At 40.5% G+C, this 20,282-nt stretch overlaps 1 protein-coding gene across 3 annotated transcripts; it reads left to right on the forward strand.

The window, feature by feature from the left end:
• The first annotated feature begins 9,598 nt into the window (after positions 1-9,598).
• Positions 9,599-20,026, forward strand: MSANTD4 (Myb/SANT DNA binding domain containing 4 with coiled-coils). Of its 3 annotated transcripts, none has more exons than XM_079787362.1 (4): positions 9,599-9,671; positions 10,717-10,803; positions 15,816-16,414; positions 16,768-20,026. In XM_079787362.1, exons 3-4 carry the CDS (start codon positions 15,953-15,955, stop codon positions 17,341-17,343), a joined length of 1,038 nt encoding a protein of 345 aa, XP_079643488.1. In that variant the 5' UTR covers positions 9,599-9,671; positions 10,717-10,803; positions 15,816-15,952; the 3' UTR covers positions 17,344-20,026. The 3 variants fall into 3 exon arrangements, with proteins under 3 accessions (XP_079643488.1, XP_079643487.1, XP_079643489.1); XM_079787361.1 differs by having other exon boundaries at positions 9,607-9,713; XM_079787363.1 differs by lacking the exon at positions 9,599-9,671 and adding an exon at positions 9,732-10,006.
• The last annotated feature ends 256 nt before the right edge of the window (positions 20,027-20,282 follow it).

Genomic DNA, 20,282 nt, shown 5'->3' on the forward strand with positions numbered 1-20,282 from the left:
GATTGCTCAGAGAAAAAGTCTTCATAATGGTTAGGTGAAGCATGGGGCTGGAATCAGAGATCTCTTAGCTCCACCACTTCCTTGCTGTGTGATCTTGAGTAAGCCTCCTAACTTTTCTGAGCTTTGTTTTCCTTTTTCATAAAGCAGTAACATGTCCTAAATTCCAGGCCTCAGTTTCCCTCACTGTAAAGCCTTTAAAGAGATAATATGTACAAAGCACTTTATAGTGTCTAGAACTTAGTAAGCACTTACCCAGTGCAGTGGTTGTTATAGTATTTCCCAGCTAGGAATTCTGGGAATGGGGCGAATTTGGAAAGGACACATTGTGGGTCTATTTTGTTTTATGTTTTTTATCTTTTGCTTCTCAAGTCATGAAGTTTTCAAGAAATCAGATAATTTGATATAGAAGAATATGCTATTTGAAGTGGCAGAACATGACTCTTTGAAGTAGAACACAGTATGGTGGAGAGAACTCAGAGCAGAAGCTAGCAGACTCAGGACGTGGTCTCGGGCTGGCCACTGGTTAGTGACTACACAATCACATACTGCTCCAGACCTGTTTTCTATTTTGTAAAATAGAGATTAAATATTCTGAGAAAGAAATGAAAGGATACAGATTATAAATCAAAGTATAATAATAAAATAGTCTTTTATCTTTTTAGGAAGTTAGAAATTATTTTGAAAAAATGAGTAATCAACATGAGTCCCCATATTACTAGTATCTTGTTAACTATAGTTTAAATCTTTATTTTTCATATTTGGACTTATGTATACATATAGATGGTATAATGTATTAAATGGTATAAATACAGTGTTTGTAGGTTAAAACTTGAGGTATTCCCTATTTTTAGATCTTGTGAAATGCGATTCTCCCCACTTTTCTATGTCCTCTTTGCTTTTTCTCTTGCTTCTATCCTATATAATAAAACCCTAATATGCAAATCGACTGAAAGGTGGAAAGACAGGTCGCTATGACATGCACTGACCACCAGGGGGCAGACGCTCAACGCTGGAGCTGCCCCCTGGTGGTCAGTGCACTCCCATAGGGGGAGCGCTGCTCAGCCAGAAGCCGGGCTCAAGGCTGGCAAGTGCAGCAGTGGTGGTGGGAGCCTCTCCTGCCTCTGCTGCAGGTGGGTGGTAAGGAGTGGGGGGTCCCGGACTGTGAGAGGAACGTCTGACTGGTGGCGGCAGGCAGACATCCCCCAAGGGGTCCTGGACTGTGAGAGGGCACGAATGTCATGCACCAGGCCTCTAGTAGTTGAATAACCAAAAAAGTCTCTCCAGGAATCACAGCTCCTGTCTCTAAAAAATTTAAATATTTAAATGAGTTAAGTCACCAAAGGCAAGTTTTCTAGGCCAACAGGATCCCATTTACATTTGTGTTATTGTTAATGTATCTTGATCACAGCCACTATTACTCCCCACAAACAATCTGAATAGAAAAAAAAAATCAAGAGCTTTGCCTATGGACAAAACAGGTTGTGGTGTTTAAATTATTCCATGGAAATTGGTGAAGAAGTGAAATAAAAGCAATAGCTAGTTTAGTACAGAAAAGCTTTCAATCAGCTGCTAACCAATGACAGGTTCACTGACTAAGCCTACTGGTTAAAGGAATTATATGACCATTGTTAATTCCACAACACAAAATCTAAGTTTATTTGGGAATAAACAGTAAATACAAGGTTTGTGCTAGGTGCTGGGGATAAAAGAAAGATAAGTGACATGACCCCTGCCTTTGAGGAGCTTATAACACAGTCCAAAAAATGTTAGGAAAAAGACAGTGTTTTGTGGAGGAAGTTTTGTTGTTCTCTTACTCCACTAGAATCTTCTCAAATGTTGTGGCCACAGCTGAAGTAATCTCCTTCCAAGTCGCAATCATATCCATTTTGAATGATAGTACATCGTGGGGTTTAAGTGTAGACTATTTGGGTTTTAAACTCCAGCTCTGCCACTTACTAACTGTGCAAGCTTGAGAAAAAAATCTTATTATTTTGCTTCAGTTTCTTCATAAAAATATGAGGAATACTTATAACTTCCCCTATATGGTTATTGTAATAGTCAAATGGATTAATGTACATGAAGCCCTTAAATCAGTACTTGGCATAGGATAGTATTCAATATTTATTTTTAAAAATAAGTTGAGCCCCAGCTGGTTTGGCTCAGTGGACCGAGTGTCGGCCTCTGGACTGAAGGGTCCTGGGTTCGATTCTGGTCAAGGGCACATGCCCGGGTTGCAGGCTCAATCCCCAGTGGGGGGTGTGCAGGAGGTGGCTGATAGATGATTCTCTCTCATCATTGAGGTTTCTATCTCTCCCTCTTCCTTCCTCTCTGAAATCAATAAAAAATATATTTAAAAAAAGAAAAATAAGTTGAAAAATCCTAGCCAGTTTGGCTCAATGATTGGAGCATCAGCCTGTAAACTAAAGGGTGTCAGGTTCGATTCTGGTCAAGGGCATGTACCTTGGTCGCAGGATCCATCCTGGGCCCTGGTCAGGGCATGTGCAGGAGGTAACCAATTGATATGTTTCTCTCACATTGAAGTTTTTCTCTATCTCTTCCCCTCCCTTCTTGGACTTATGTATACATATATATGGTATAATGTATTAAATGGTATAAATACATTAATACTACTCTCCTTAAAGCTCAATGGAAAAAAATATCCTTGGGTGAGGATTAACCAAAAAATTAAAAAAAAAAAAATTAAATAAAATGAGTTGAAGAAAGAGATCTAGCCAATAAATGAAAAGCTCCTAATTCTGTACAATTCTTATGAAACTCAAGAAAGCACACACATAAACACAACCAAGAGGTTACAAAAAGTCACAGTAATTTCTCAAATTGAGAAAACAATATGATTAATTTTTACTACTAAAATAAAATTTATGCATATGTTTTCCTGTTGATACATGATGCAAAAAGGACCAGATCAATTTTCACTAAATATGCAACAAATCAACAAACGACAAGTGCTGGCGAGGATGCGGAGAAAAAGGAACCCTCGTGCACTGCTGGTGGGAATGCAGACTGGTGCAGCCACTGTGGAGAACAGTATGGAGTTTCCTCAAAAATTAAAAATGGAACTCCCATTGACCCAGTAATCCCACTTCTAGGAATATATCCCAAGAAACCAGAAACACCAGTCAGAAAGGACATATGCACCCCTATGTTCATAGCAGCACAACTCACCATAGCTAAGATTTGGAAACAGCCTAAGTGCCCACCAGTAGATGAGTGGATTAAAAAACTGTGGTACATCTACACAATGGAATAGTACACTGCTGTAAAAAGGAAGAGACTCTTATCATTTGCAACAGCATGGATGGAACTGGAGAGCATTATGCTAAGCCAAATAAGCCAGTCAGAGAAAGATCAATATCACATGATCTCACTTATATCTTACCTAATAATAGACAAACATTGACCATACCTCCGCTATACCACCAGTCAATCAGGAGTGATATGCAAATTAACTCAACAAAGATGGTGGTTAATTTGCATACACAGGCGCCGAGTGACGGGGGTGGGATGCTTGCGTTGTTGCCATGGCGATGACGCAGGTGTTCTGCCCCACCCCCATCTCTCAGGGCCTCTGGGCAGCATGGGAAGACGGGGCCGGAGTGGAAAGAGGCGTTTCCCAGAGCGGAAAGAGGTGGCTCTGGGGCCTGAGCAGAAAGGGGCTGGGCCGGAGTGGAAAGGCGGTGCCGGCAGCCAGGGAAAGGAAAGTCCATTCTAGCACGAATCTTAGTGCATCGGGCTTCTAGTGTGGAATATAATGAACAACATAAACAGATGAACCAAAATAGATCCAGAGACATAGAAGCATTGAACAGACCATCCAAACTCAGGAGGAGGGGGAGGGGGAGGGGGGAAAGGGTAAAGTGGGGGGAAGGAGGGGAAGTAGTGGGGAAGCAGGGAGAGATCAACCAAAGGACTTGTATGCATGCATATAAGCATAACCCATGGACAGAGTCAGTAGGAGGGATGATGGCAAGTGCAGGGGGTGTGTGGGAATGAGCAAGGAGAGGTCAGTGGGAAAAAAGGATTAATATGTAATATTTTAAACAACAAAGAATTTAAAACAGAAATAAATCCTATATAATAAAAGCATAGTATGCAAACTGTCTTCTCGACCAGGAGTTTTCCAGAAGTTCGACCAGGGTTTGGGGCCGGCCAGGGGAAGGGAGAGAGGCCCTGGCCAGTGGTGGCCCCTGGAGTAAGGGAGGGAGGCCCTGGCTGGCGGCAGGTGGCTGGGTGAAGGGAGGGAGTACCCGGCTTGCAGCCAGCACCAGCTAGGGACCCTACCAGTGCACGAATTTTGTGCACTGGGCCTCTAGTAAGTAAATAAATATGCAAGTTGTATTTGGGGTGGGTGATTTAAAATATAGGCTAGCCCTAGCTGGTTTGGCTCATTGGATAGAGTATTGGCCTGTGGACCAAAGGGTCCTAGGTTTGATTCTGGTCAAGGGCACATACCTCAGTTGCAGGCTTCTCCTCAGCCTGGGCCCTGGTCAGAGCTGGTGCAGGAGGCAACCAATCAATGTGTTTCTCTCACATTGATGTTTCCTCTTTCTTTCCCTCTTTCACTCTCCCTAAAAATCAATGGGAAAAAATATCCTCCAGTAAGGATTAACAAAATAAAGAAATAAAAATAGGTTATTTTGCATAAATAAAACTAATTCTGCAGGGGAATCAAAGAAACAGGTGGTCCTCCTACAAAACTGCTAAAATTGTTATTCAACAAGAGACCTCTTTGACTGCCAAACAGGAGAAACAAAAATGTATTTATACCAAAAGTGATTTTTAAAAATGAGCTTCAAATAATAGAAAGTTACCAGAGCACAAGTTTCCAAAGTGCAAGACTAGATTTGCAATTGATCTATTTCTTCCATGGGAAACTTCATTTATAGGTACTGAAATAAAGAACAGGATGATTTTTTTTGAAAAAGTATTGTTACTGATTCTCCACTGGCCCATCCTATTTCATAGGCTATCCCATAGAAACCAAATATCTCACCATAAACAAAAATGGCAACCTAACTACAGTTGGTGCTGGTTGGAATGTAGGGACCATTTGACTTCCCAAGATTTGATACCAGACTGACCTTTGAAACGAAAATCTACCAATGCTACTTCTTGCTATAATGATTACCATTTTAAAATAGCTCATGTTCTAACCTCTCCTATTTTTCCCAGTTATAAGACAAATAGTATAAAGAAAAATAATTGCCACAATAGCTATAGGAACCATATTGGCTTTCCATTCATAATTTTTTTAGAAACAGAAAATTTGCTGGTGAAAAGCTTTCAATGTCATTTTATTAACCATTATAATTTACCTGATGATGAAAATTGCAAACAATTTGGTGGAACACCATAGAGAACAAAGCAGAGTGAGTTTTATCATGTCAGTGTTCATTTCAATTCATCAAATATATTTTTGCCAGCCTAAGTGCTAGGTAATATGCTGGGTGCTAGAGATAAAGAGGTAAAGAGATAAAGAGGCAATACGGAATGGTATCTCAACAGAATATGTATAAGCATAAAATTCATATAAAAAAGGAAAATCTGTCCTAGGGTTGTTAGGGAAGAGCAGGCTTGAAGGAGATAAGAGTGTGTAATAAAGACAAGACAAGGAAGAAGCAGGGCATGTGAAAGGAAGGGGGGAGGAAAGCATGTGCAAAGGCAAAAACAGAGACTGAAAACAGCATAATACTGTTAAATGTAATTGCTGGAATATGTTATAATATGTTCACTGGGTTGTTTTATTTTTAACTAAATTGAATTTGGAGAAAAGATGGGAAAAGTGACTTTGTTCTTTTGCTTTGGTTAAATAATAAGCAATGATATAGAAATATTTTAGTTAACTTACATTTTCATTCTAAGGCATTTAATAAGCTGTGGCCAGGCACGGTCTATAACAGAACTGTCTAATAGAAATTTACCACAAACCACATGTATAAGTTTAAATTTCATGTTAGTCTCATTTCAAAAAATAAAAAAACAGGTAAAATTAATAATATATTTTCCTTAGCCCAATTGTGAAAATACAGTAATTTCAACTTATAATCATTGTAAAATTATCAATGATCCATTTACATTTTTATAATAAATCTCCAAAATCCTGTATATGCTTTACACTTACAACATAGCTCAAGTCAGATGCTATTTTTTTTTACCAGAAACACTGGATCTGTATTTATATTTCCAAAAATTTAGTTGAAAAAGTAGATTCACATAACTCAAGTTTCCCTAACATACTTAGAAGTGATCTAGTCACTAAATTGAATATCAGTTTTTTTAATTAAAATTAAATACAATTAAAATTCAGTTACTGTATTTGGTTGTACTAGATCTGACTAGTGGCAACTGCTGTTGGACAGGTCAGTTCCAGCATAAGTGTGGTTCAAACCTCTAGCCTGAAATTAATATTAACAAAAACCAAATCAATAAACACATTATTAGGTTGGTAATGGGATACTAATATTAGGCATTTTGGTTTACCTTCAATCTCTCTTAATGGTCCACATCCTCACAGACAAGATATAGCTGAGAAAAAAAGTGAGGCTATCTGGAAAAGGTCTTGCAACCATCAAGGAAACTGAGGTTAATTGGAAAAAAGCTTAAAGAATTCTGATATAAAAGCAGAAGATTCTGAATATTTACTCATTTTAGGCTTTATCCCTGTTATTGATGCAAATAAATAGATTCAAGTGGTGAACAGACTCTGCAAAAAGACAGAAAGTGACTGGTCATAATAGGGATAGATAGTTCTTTTACAATCTGACTGCATTCACCTTACAACCATCCACCATACCTGAAAACAAAAATTATGGAATACACTAGAGGCCCAGTGCATGAAAATTTATGCACTGGAAGTGGGGGGGTCTCTCAGCCTGGCCTACCCCCTCTCCCAGTCCAGGAGCCCTCAGGGGCGGGAGGCGATCCAGTGATCAGGGGAAGGCGACACCCCCATCTCACCTCTGCTGCTGCCACTGTAAGAAGCACAAGCCTCGCCTGGCCCTGGTTACTTGAGCCTCAGGCGGCCCTGGGAGGCCGGGCAGCTGCCATCGGCGGCTTGCCTACACCTCGGGCTGGCCTTGGGCGGCTGGGAAGCTGCCATCCGAGGCTTGCCTGCACCTCGGGCGTCGGCTGGGCAGCTGCCATCTGAGGCTTGCCTGCGTACTGCCATCTTGTGGCTGTGGGCGCCGCCATCTTTGAGGATGTGTCAGTCAATTGGCATATTCCCTCCTTATTGGCTGTGGGCACCACCATCTTTATTAGGGCATGATGGTCAATTAGCATATCCCTCTTTATTAGATAGGATGTTCTCATGTTTTTCCAACAAAAGTTTTATTTTCTACTTAGGCAAAAGTAAAGACATGCTTCATTCACAAAATATATGTAAAAATCTGAAAGATTAAACTGATTATTACATTTCAAAGAGCATATTTCCTAAGTTTCTTATTTTATGGAAGACAGTTCCTCCAGGAATATACACCAAGGATTCATCATTCGTCCAGAATATTCCATTATTTATTTACCAAATCTCTTTTGAGGATCTATTATATTCTTGGCAAGATGCTAAGCAAAGAAATTACAACAGTGAACAAGAAAGACCCAATAGCATGTAACATGTGATAAAGCTGTTAGAGGGGAGGTACTGGTTATGATGGGAGCATGCCAGGGTAGGGTTGCCAGATTTAGCAAATAAAAATATAGGATGCTAAGTATACTTATACTAAAAATTATTATTAATCTGAACTTGAAACTTAGCTGAGCTTTTATTTGGCAAACCTACATTAGAGGGACAACTTGGAAGTGGAGGTAGGGTGAGTGGAAAAATGGAAGATTTCCTTCACAGAGTGACTTCTAAAAGGAATCCTGGGCACAGCAGGGAAGAGGCCACAAGAAATCTTTCCACGTGGAAACAATGCAGTGCAAACTAAGTCCCAACGTAACTGTCAATCTAGGAACTGAATGAGGCAAAGGAATTGGGGTAAAGAAGAAGGAAGAGGGTGGAGAGGGGATGTTGGTGAAAAATAAAACCTGAGATCACATAAAAAGACTTGAAGCAGCCCGTCTGGATTACAATGTGAAGAATGGACTATAGTAGAGCTGGCAGGATACTGAGGGCAGTAAGAAGGCGACTGATGTAATTGGGGATCTCAATAGGGTGGGGTAACAGATCCATTACCAAAACCAGAAATGACAATGAAAGACAGGCAACTGCAAAGGGGGATAGAAAAGAGCACCTAATCTGGAAACAGCCCAAGTGCCCATCAGTAGATGTGTGGATAAAAAGCAGTGGTACATTTACACCATGGAATACTATGCAGCAGTAAAAAAGAAGAATCTCTTTACTCTTTGAGAGAGCATGGAGGGACCTGGAGAGTATCCTGCTAAGTGAAATAAGTCAGTCAGAGAAAGACAAGTATCACATGATCTCACTCAGATGTGGAATCTAAGTAACAAAATAAACTGATGAATAGACTGGATCCAGAGACGTGGAATCATGGAACAGAGTGCGGAATCTTGGAGAACGTGGGGGAGAGTGGGTGGGTGGGAGGTAATCAACCAAAGACCTTGTATGCATATATGCATAACCCATGGACACAGTCAATAAGGTGGTGAAAGCCTGGGGTGGGGGAGGTCTGGAGCAGGTCAGTGGGGGGAAAAAGGACATATACTAGTATAATACTTCCTACAATAAAGAATTAAAAAAATGAACAAACAAAAAACCAGAATATACTCTGCCCTGGCCAGTATGGCTCAGTTGGTTGGGCATCATCCTGTGCAGTGAAAGGACACTCATTCCATTCCAGATCAGGGCACGTGCCCATCTCCATCCCCGGCAGGTGGCGTGCAGCAGGCAAAAGGTCAATGTCTCCCCATCCCTCTGCTCTCCAAAAACCCTGAATAAAAGTATTTTAAAAATATTAAAAAAAGAAAAGAGGACCTAGAGGGAGGAAACCCCGGAGAAGCACGCATTGTGGAAAACAATGAAGAAACAGTCAACAAGTCAAATATGTTTTGAGGAGTCAGGTGAAATAAAGATAAGGACTGAGGAGTGATGCCCGGATTTAGCCATAAGGAAAGCACTGGCGACCTTGGCAAGGGAAACCTCAGAGCAATGGTTGAGGCCAAACTCTGTTGCAGTGGCTTGAGCAGAAAGTGATGCTGGGCTGGGCTGGGCACCCGCGGAGGCCGCGCCGGAGTCCCACTTCCTCTCTGCCCTTTTACAAGTTGAGGGTCAAGGACAGGAGTAGAGTTTGGAGAGGGCGCGGCAAGCGACCCAACCAGGCGGAACCGCGCGGCCGGCTGATCGTGAAGGTCCAATCCTGTCCGAGAGCACCCTTGACTGACAGAGCTGCGCGCCAAAGACTGAGCGCAGGGCGGGAGGCCGCGAATCACGGGGGAGGAATTCCAGGGCACTAACCCGGAACCGGTTGGGGACTCGTCTCCCATTGTGAGGCCAGACCTGGGGCGGGCCGTCGGCCAGAAAGGCAGTACCCTCCGGGCCAATGGGCGAGCCGCACCCAACGAGTGGCAGCCGCGCCAGCCAATGGGTGGTGGCAAGGGGGCGGGCGAAGGAGGGGGGCGGGGAGTCAATGAAGCATCTTTTTTCCTAGACCTCTGAGCAGCGGCAGGGCGGAGGTGCCTCAGGGTCGCAGGTGCGTGGCTCCGACCCGGGCGAGGCGGCAGCTCCGCAGACGGTTGGTGCCCTCGCAGCGAGGAAGGTGCCCACGGGGTCAGCGGCCGGCGGCTGGGTTCCCCCGCAGCCGGCTCGGCCCCGGCTCTGCGGCGTAGCGGGACTGCGACGCTGGGGAGAAGCACCAGTCGCGGCTGCAGCCTGACCCGGAGGGTGGGGCGGGCCCAGGCCGCTGCGGGAACGGGATGCAGAAGTTGGCGGGCACCTGGTCGGGACACGCATGTAGTCTCTGGAGAGAGGCTGTCTGAGGTCGCCCCGTCTCCTGTGGGGGCAGCCGCAGCGCTGTGACCGAGGCAGGTGCGACTCCCGGCGCCCGAGGCCTCCTGGGAGTTCAGTTCTGGCTTCTTCCCGGGGATGGTCGCCGGGCGGTCCCCAGGGAAGCGGCAGGAGGGGGTGAGGGGTACTTGATTAATCAGGTGTCTGGCGACCTTAAGGAAACTTTGGTTACTTACCTACTGCAAGTTCTAGAGAAGAGCATTTTATACGGCAAGGTAGTGAATAGCAGCGATTTTCAACCCCTTTCACCTCTTGGCACACGTGAACTACCAAAATTCTGGGGCACACCAAAAAAAATAAATAAATAAAATTTATATATATATATATATATATATATATATATATATATATATATATATATATATTTGCCGATTTGACAAAAAAGGAAATATAATTTTGATGTCTATTATTGAATTGGCTGTCATATTTTAAAAATTGACGATGTAAAGGAAAAGAGTGGGTGCCTTCGACCAGTCAGGTATTGCACGTTTTTAAATTCCTTGCTGCAGGTCGGTGTGCCCTGGCGCACTGATTGAAAATCGCTGTCCTACCTGGTGGTTGGGGTGGTGGGTCAGGTGGGGGCAGCTTGTAGATGTTGTGATGCTTTTTTTCTTGAATGGCCTAATGAATTAACCCCCCTCTCCCCCCCCCCCTTTTTTTTTTTTGGACCCAGAATTTACTGCCTGATTTTCCTCAGATCTTTTAATTCTGTCTTATTATGCAATATTTAGGAACTTCATTCTCCAGTGTTAGTCCTTGAGAAAAAATTGACCAGTTATCATATGCCATTGGCGGTACATCATCTTCAAAAGGATTACGTAAGTGAACTACTTATTATACCGACTTCCAACCAGTAAAGAATGATTGTGAGATTGGGTTCAGGAAAATGGCTGTTCGCTGTGACCGAGCACGGGAGATTTATGAATTTTTAGAGGGTGCAACTACTGATTTCCCTTCTGTAAAGATAGGGAAGGCCACCAGTATAAAAGGGATAGCATTTGACATAAAAAATAGCATCTTTTCACATTTTATGAGGCATTATATACCCAGAACCAAGAATATGTGCCTGGCACATAGTAGGAGCTCAACAGATATTTTTGAGTAAAGAATTGGATAATGGATGAGAGAAAACCCAGGCTCTGTTATATGAATACCAAAATGTAAAGGAGAGGATAGGAAAAAAACACACACACAAACTACAGTAATGGAAATAAAGGTTAGTTGGTTAGTTTCTATCCCTGCAAGCATAGCTACCAAATTTAAACTTAAGGTGCTTTCCACCATTCGTTAGAAGATGTCAAGGATTTTATACTACTAAGCCAGGACTGGCTAGAAATCCAAGATACATGCCAATATCAATTTCAGTAAAGTTAAATATGTGTGTTAAAGTGCATTTGGTCAGTGAAATAGTCCATCAGTTTAACATAGAACAGTTAGGGACAAAGAGATACCGCTTTTGTAAGATAGAGGCATGGAGCTACAGATCGTTGGGAAAAAATAGGAAATGCGAATAACAAATGCTGCCAAATTGTAAAAACATGTTGACTCAGGCATAGTTTTAAGAGGACTGTTATGTTTGCCAGGTATGATACGTTTATCAGAGTCCAATTACTAAATTGATCTCATAGTCTAAGAGCAGCAAAATCTGAGGATGGATATCTGCATAAATTAGGATTCTCTTGACAACTGTAATCATTTATTATTAGACACATTATATTTTATGTATTACAGTTTATATATTAGTACAGTAACATTGCCTCCATATAGAAGGTAACCTGCTTGAATTTCAAAAATATATCTGAACTTTCATAGATATATTTATCTCTTGTAGTAAGTGTTCTAGCAGAGGAAAAGGTATTAGTAAGCCAGCATTAAAGATTTGTTGACATTTGGCCCCAACCTAGTTTCTCCTCTTTATAACTGTCTCTATTTAGTCTTTTTGTTTTATAAGATCCAAATTAAATGCTGATTTCTCACATCCTTGATCCCACCAAACATCTCTACTTTTTCTGAACACCCAGTGTATTTTGTTAGTACTTCTCTTGTTGCACTTTTTATATATTCACATTCATCCAGTAATGAAATATTTGCTTACTGTATCCAGACACTGTACTTGGAAATGGCTAATAGTTGGTATTTCTTGAGGGCTTACTATATCTTAGGCATTGTAATATTCTTAATTGGATTATCTATTTTAATCATTAAAACATCATGTGTATTAATTCACTATTTTTCCCATTTATAGATGAGGAAATAAGTTTATAAGGTTAAGTAATTTGCTTAAGAACATAGAGCTAGTAAATGGTAGAATTAACATACAAGTCTAGGTAGTCTGTATTCACATCACAACTTCTAGCTTGTAGTCTTCAATATAATTTTTCATGTAAATTTTTTATGTACAATGTTTTACAAGATTATAAATTAATAGCTGGAGTACTATAGTCTTCTGTGATCCCTTATTGCTTCTAATGTAAAATAAATGATTATAATACAGCTTGATAGTGGAAGCATGTAGCAAAGACGTTAGAGTTAGATGAATGAGAACAGTGAAGGCATCTTGGACAGATATTTAAGCCACGGGCTGAGGATAAGTAGTCATTGGCCAGACAAAAGAGCATGGACCCTGAGAGTTGGGAGGCTGGGCTAAAGGAATGCATATGATAGTCCTGAGGCAGGGATCACGAAAGCCGGAACTGTGCTGTTAATACAGTAGCCAGTAGCCACATAAATCTGGGTGTGGTTCGTCCAAATTGCACTGTAAAATGTAGTGTAAAATACCCACTGGATTTTGAAAACAATGAAAAAAAGTAAAATATCTGCATTACTTTTTATATTGATTATGTATTTAAATGATAGTATTTTGCTATATTGGGTTAAATAAAGTATAATAATTTTTACTTGTTTCTTTTTAAAAAATGTTTTTTAAATTGATTTTTAAAAAAATATATTTTTATTGATTTCAGAAAGGAAGGGAGGGAAGAGAGAGAGAAACATCCATGATAAGAGAGAACCATTGATTGGCTGCCTCCTACACTCCCCCTATTGGGGATTAAGCCCACAATCCAGGCATGTGCCCTGACTAGGAATCGAACCCGTGACCACCTGGTTCATAGGTCAATGCTCAACCACTGGACCACGCTGGCCAGGCTAAATTGATATTTAGAGAGTGAGAAAGGAAGAAACATAGAAAGATCAATGAGAGAGAGAAACAGCATTGACTGACTGCCTCCTGCATGCCCCCTCCTGGGGATGGAGCCCGCAACCCAGGCATGTGCCCCGACTGGAAATCAAACAGTGACCTCTGGGTTCATAGGTGGATGCTCAACCACTGAGCTGGAAGTCTACATTAGAATTGATTTGCTTGCAATCTTTTTTGTTTTTGAATGCTTTGCCCTTTTTATAGGAGTGTGAAATTGACTGATTTTTTGAGAGTTCGTTTTCTGCTCTTTTGAAATTTCAGTTCTCTCTGACCTCCATTTCAGCAGCAAGTGGCAGTTCGTATAATTATGCCACATGAGTAATTGGAAACAAAAAGATAGTGATGGGCATCTTTTTGGTGATGTTATTACATACATAGAGTCAGTTAAACAGAGATTACTGGGAACTTGAAAAACTTCAGTGAAATTGTAATAAAAATACCTTTTTATTTGAGTTTGGAAATAAGGACTTTGCATTCACTTTTAAGTCCTAAACAGAAAAGACTCAAACAATGGTAAAAAATATGTGTTTACTTTTCAATTAACTTTAGTTAATCTTACTCAATTGTTATGTTTTGCTTCAGTAGGAGATATTATTTGAATTGCCAATACTAGAGAAATACTTTTTACATTAATAAGAATTTTAAATTGGCCGATATTAAAGTATTTAAGAGGAGAAACCATGGTAGAGTGAAACCTACCTGGTTGAAGCTTTGAAGTGTTTTCCTGCCTGTATACAGAACTTTATCAGAACCTTCCACATATATTAGCATCTGCTCTTTTTGAAAATCTTCCAAAATAGTTGAATCTCAAAACTTAGCAATGCATTTCTAAGATTTAGGGATCACAAGCTGCTGCTAATAAAGTGGAAGGAGATATAACCTAAGGGAATCAGATATACACTGATTGGCCAGATTATTATGATCTCTGAACGAATAATAATCTGGCCACTCAGTGTATATCCTATGTAATAAAAGGCTAATATGCAAATTGTCCATTCGACCAGCAGGCAGGCCGGCCAACCACCAATGTCCCCTCCCCCTGGCCAGGCTGGCCGGACTCGACCCATGCACGAATTCATGCACTGGGCCTCTAATATATACACTGAGTGGCCAGATTATTATGATCTCTAAATGCATAATAACCTGGCCACTCAGTGTGTGTGTGTGTGTGTGTGTGTGTGTGTGTGTGTGTGTGTATAACAAACTTCAGTGCATATACCCTCTTTGATGCTTTGACAGCATGAGTTTCTGGAAACTGGAGAAACATTCTGTCTTGCATCCATGTAAGAGAAATGTTTACAAGAGGATCATTCCCATTCAGAATTTATATTAAAACTTAGCCATGTCTGTTTTAAAATTTATTTCATGGAGGCTCCAAGTATACTTACTTGCCTTTAACTCTGCTATTAAAATGGTCTAGGACATTTGTAAGGTACTGAGAAGTTCTTCAAAGAAAGGCAAATAATTAAAAGCATTAATTAGAAACAAATATAGCCTTCAACTTTGTTTTGCTTGATGTTAGGAGCTTTTGTTTAGGTGGTTTGGATTGAAGGAGGGAGAGGATGTGATGAGCATTGAGTGACAGAATTTCAATGGGGAACCATGAAAATGTGCATTGGTTTCCATAAGGTTTAAGAATATAATTATTAAAAAATTTAATTGGTGATCTTTTTTTTTTAACTGATTAATTAGGTCGGGTGGCTTGCCATTTTAATGTTACCCCTTTAATTCTGTTGTATTCTTACAATAGTTTTATTGTTTTTCGGGAATTTTATAACAAGCTTGGTATTTATGTGTAGATGTAACCTAAAAATGAGTTTTAATTTGAGAAATAGTAAAATATAAGTAGTTGTCATTTCTCTGATCAAATTACATTGTCTATAGTTGTTTCTGAATTTTATGGATTTTTTAGCCAGCCTTTTAATGTCCCTCTAAAATTATTCTACAGTCTGAATTTTCCTTTTTGACATCTCAAACTAGTGGTCATTTTGACAAATTGGCTCATTCTTTCATTAAAAAATTATTTATGCTATGTCTGCTGTGTGCCGGAAACTCTGCAAGACTCTGGGAAGGTGACGGTGAGCAGAACCTTGCCACCCTCACGAAACTTCTAGTGAAATGGGGAGAGAGACTCTTGGCTACATGTAAACACAAATGTGACATTTAGCGAGGACAAGGAAGGAAGGTGTGTAGTCATAGCTTCTGTTAGAGCGATTTGACTTGCCAGCGAAAGTTTCACTGAGGAACAGATGTCTAGTCTGGGAGCTGCAGCATGAGGAGGAATTAGTAGGCCAAGAAGAGAGCAGTCCATTCCTAGGCAGGGGGGACAGTGTGCACAAATGCCCTGAACAGGGAAAGAGCTGGATGAGAATGGGTGACTAAAAGAACGCCAGTGTAGTTGGACTAAGGATGGATTGGGGAGAAGGAGCTGGAGAAGTAGGAAGTAGATCAAGAGTGAATTAGTTAGGAATCATTACAGAAGCCCAGGTGAGAAGATGGTACTGTAGGGCAGAAGTAAATGTTGGCAGTTTTGAGCCATATTTAGAGGGTTTAAAAAAAAAAGTATATAGCTGAGTGGGCTGAAGTACATTGCAGAAGTTACAGGTTGATTGTTTTTACTTTTTTCTCTAGGAATTATCCAGCCTGCCTTTGCTACTATGGAACAGAAACTGATTTAAACGAAGTACCTTGATTTTTGTACTTTGTAGCATTCCTAAAATTCTAATCCTATCTTCTCTTACATTAAAAACTGCATTTAAGTTAGAAATATGAAGCAGTTGAAAAGGAAAAGGAAAAGCAATTTTAGTGTTCAAGAAACTCAGACTCTTTTGAAAGAAATTACAAAAAGGAAAGAAGTCATTTTTTCCAAGCAACTCAACACAACAATTAATGTGATGAAGCGCATGGCTTGGGAGGAGATCGCACAGTGTGTGAATGCCGTGGGAGAAGGAGAACAGAGGACGGGGACCGAAGTGAAAAGGAGGTACCTTGACTGGCGAGCACTTATGAAGAGAAAGAGGATGAAAGCCAACATTAAGCTGGTTGGTTCTGGGTTTCCCCTTCCTTCATCTGATTTAGATGACTCTCTTACAGAAGAGATAGATGAAAAGATTGGATTCCGAAATGAAGCAAATTTTGATTGGCAAAATGTGGCAGATTTCAGGGATGCAGGTGGATCCTTAACTGAGGTCAAAGTGGAAGAGGAAGAAAGAGATCCCCAGAGTCCTGAGGTAAGTATTAGCCTGTGAGCCCTTTTATTCATTTAATTTCTTCAGTTGTGATGTGTGAGTTCATTATAGTCCAGGAGCTGTTAAGAAACTCCCACATTTTCAAGCTAACTTCAAAATAGAATATAAACTCATTCCATTTTCTATTCTTTATATCATTAATCTCTTTCTTCTCACCTAAATATACTTCTCTCAATTATCTGTTAGTGACATCAGCTAATTCATTGCAAAATTATTCAAAATGCAAAGTAAATGGTTTTATGTCCTCAAACAATACAAAAAGATTTTAAGAAATATTTAGACAAATAACAATTATGAGATAGAAATAATACTGAAAATTGCTTTTTTTCTTTTAGTTTGAGATCGAGGAGGAGGAGGAAATACTGTCATCGGTCATACCAGATTCCCGGAGGGAAAATGAACTTCCTGACTTCCCTCACATCGATGAGTTTTTTACTCTAAACTCAACACCATCTAGATCTGCCTATGATGAGCCCCATTTGCTTGTAAACATAGAGAAACAGAAGCTTGAGTTGGAAAAGCGACGGCTGGATATCGAGGCCGAAAGACTGCAGGTTGAAAAGGAGCGCCTGCAGATCGAGAAAGAGCGGCTGCGGCACTTAGACATGGAGCACGAGCGGCTGCAGCTGGCGAAGGAGAGGCTGCAGATTGAGAGAGAGAAGCTCAGGTTACAGATAGTCAACTCGGAGAAACCGTCTTTGGAAAATGAACTCGGTCAAGGAGAAAAGCCCATACTTCAACCCCAGGACATAGAAACAGAGAAGTTAAAACTCGAGAGAGAACGCTTGCAACTGGAAAAAGATAGGCTGCAGTTTTTGAAATTTGAATCGGAGAAGCTGCAGATTGAAAAGGAACGCTTACAAGTAGAGAAAGAGAGACTCCGAATTCAGAAGGAAGGACACTTGCAGTGATTTCTCTAGGTCTCCATTAGCAAGTGTTTGTAAACCATAGGTTTTTCTCTGTATCAGGTAATATGAAGATGGTCGCAGGATTAGCTGGGTTTTTTTCCCCATTTAATGTCAGTGTTTCAGTAGGAAAAAAGATAGTTGTATGTGGGTAACTGTATGCTTAATAGTGTATTATGTAAAAATTACGTGCCCTAGCATAGACAGCATAGCAGGAGCTATTGCCCTGTACACTAAAGTAGTGAAATTACATAGTGTGTATAATCTGTGCACTCAGTTTACAATCATGTCTGCGTAAAATTCTAGCTCAGTGATTCTCAGCTGGGGGTGATTTTTGCCCCCAGTGGACATTTGGCAATGTTTGGCAATTTTTGGTTGTCAGAACTGGGAGGTGGGGGCGTTGCTGCTGGCACGTCGTGGGTAGAGGCCAAGGATGCCTACGTCCGGCAGTGCACAGGATAACCCGCCACAAAAAGAATTGTCCAACAGAAATGTCAGTATTACTGAGGGGGGAAACCCTATCCCAGCCTGACTGTGCACCTCTATGGCTTTGTTTTATAGTTTCAGAATATTAAATCTCAGATATTTGTGTGGGTAGTTACTTAAATGGCCAGCAAACTTTATGAAACATTACTGTGTAGTATGTAGAATTTAGAAAGTGATGGAAGTTATAGATAATTTATTTCCATGTTTCCATCTATAAATAACCTGCTTCAGAAACAATACAGGGAACATCAGTGATTGTCCAAAATGAGTTACTTTGAAAAACAGTTCATTCATCTAACTATTGGTGCTTTAGAAGCAACACACACTTTTTAAGCTTTAGTTCCCTTTCTTCTTTGAATCCATTGTAAAATTGTCATTTCAACCATGTACTGAAATCTTCAAGTAAGTGAATGGTTGAAGCTAGTAAAAATGATGCCAATGTAAAAATGGTACCAGTAGTCCATGAGCTTGAACTCAGTGAGTGGTTATTTGATTTTTAAAATAAATAATAGTTTTTTGGGAGTAGGGGTGGGAGAGAATGTCCTCTGATTCATGATGATGATGAAATAATGATAATAGTGGCTGTGTGTTATGAATTAGGGAAGCACTGTCTGACCTAAACTGTAGAACAGTTCTTGAGGGTAGTACCTAATATTCCTTAATTTGAGGCTCAGAGAAGTCACACACTGAATGAAGGGCTGATCTCATATACTGTAGTGTGTTTTGTCTTTGCTCCTGCCTGAGGAACAAAGTTTTTATCTTCAGTCCCTTTGGTACGGTATTTGTTCCGAGACCAAGGGCTTTTGCTTAACCTGGTGATTTGCTTTAAAGCCCCCTGAGGTCCTTTTTCCACAAGCCAGGTGATTCTAATACACACCAAAGTTGAGAATCACTGCACGAGATCACTTTGTATTTTCTGATTTCCAGGGCTGATGTGTAGCTTTAATATATCCCTTTTGTTGACAGATATTACCGTGATTCTGCGTTTGTTCCTTGTTAATGTAAGAATGTCTTGAAACCATATGTGATATCGGAGTATGGGTACACAAGGAAAAATAGACTTCTGCTTAGTTACCTTGACTTGACATAGTGTTATTTTTCTATAACTGAAATAAATGCTTCTACTCTAGAAATAAAATTTGCCTATACTAACTCTCTGGAAGCTTATCATTTCAAGTAAGACTTGTGCTATGAGCGTTGAGGTTATCCAGCCTGGAAGAGAACCTTATCATGGTGAATGGGGGCAGGGGACCTAACATTTGTGTTAGGCACTATGCTGCCTGCTTTTCATACATTCTTTTATATACTCCTCAGAACAACCCTTCAGCTAAGTCATCTATGCCTACTTTTATAAGAAAGGAAACAGTGCCTCATCAGTTTAATTAATTAAATACCTGAAAAATGACATTAATCCTGACCCAAGTTTTTAGTGTAAGAGCTCTATGGAGAAGTTGTAGTGAAAGTTTGGAGGTGTAGTTATGTGCTGTAGCTTTGCCACATACTACTTGTGAAACATTTAACTTGTCTGTGATTTGATTTCCTCCTCTATAAAACGGGCTTAATGATACCTGCTTTGCCTATGCTTCATAGTTTTTTTGCCTTCCTCATTCTACCCAGGTTATTGATCAAGTCCTGTCTTGTCTTCTGATGCTTCTGATCAACCTCCTCCAACCTCACCTGTGGCATTTACAACCTGTATTGCAGTAGCCTCCTGTCTCTCAGTTCCTTCCTTCCTAATTCCCCCTGTATGACACTTCCAGAATATATTTCTCCAAAGTACTGCCTTTATCATGTCCTGAGAATAAACAGGGCATGAAGTGCAAGAGGAGCAGAGTGCTGGAAAGATCGGGGTCCAGTCCCAGCTCCACTTACCTGCCGGGTGATGTGGACAGTAATTGTCTCTGAGCCCCATTGTTCTAGTCTCTGTTACATCAAACATATGCCATGCTTGACTCTCACCATGTATGGAATAATAGCATTAGTATTATGAAAATACAGTTTAAAACTTGAGAGCAACTTAGTAGTATTGCAAATGTGTTCTACCTAAAATGAGTCTCCCGTTCCCTTCTGAATCATGTATCAAGTCCTCAAATGTTCTTTGCCTACTTTAAGATTTTCTCTTACCAACATGATTAAATGTTTGTGAAGCTGCCCTCCAAATATTCCATTAATTTTTCTTTTTTTTTTTTTTTATATATATTTTATTGATTTTTTACAGAGAGGAAGGGAGAGGGATAGAGAGCCAGAAACATCAATGAGAGAGAAACATTGATCAGCTGCCTCCTGCACACCTCCTACTGGGGATGTGCCCGCAACCAAGGTACATGCCCTTGACCGGAATCGAACCTGGGACCTTTCAGTCCCCAGGCCGACGCTCTATCCACTGAGCCAAACCGGCCAGGGCAAATATTCCATTAATTTTTCTTGAATCATGTTGCTTTCCTTGACCTTTCCATTTT

Source organism: Cnephaeus nilssonii, assembly GCF_951640355.1.
Source record: "Cnephaeus nilssonii genome assembly, chromosome: 13".
Taxonomy (NCBI): Eukaryota; Metazoa; Chordata; class Mammalia; order Chiroptera; family Vespertilionidae; genus Cnephaeus; species Cnephaeus nilssonii.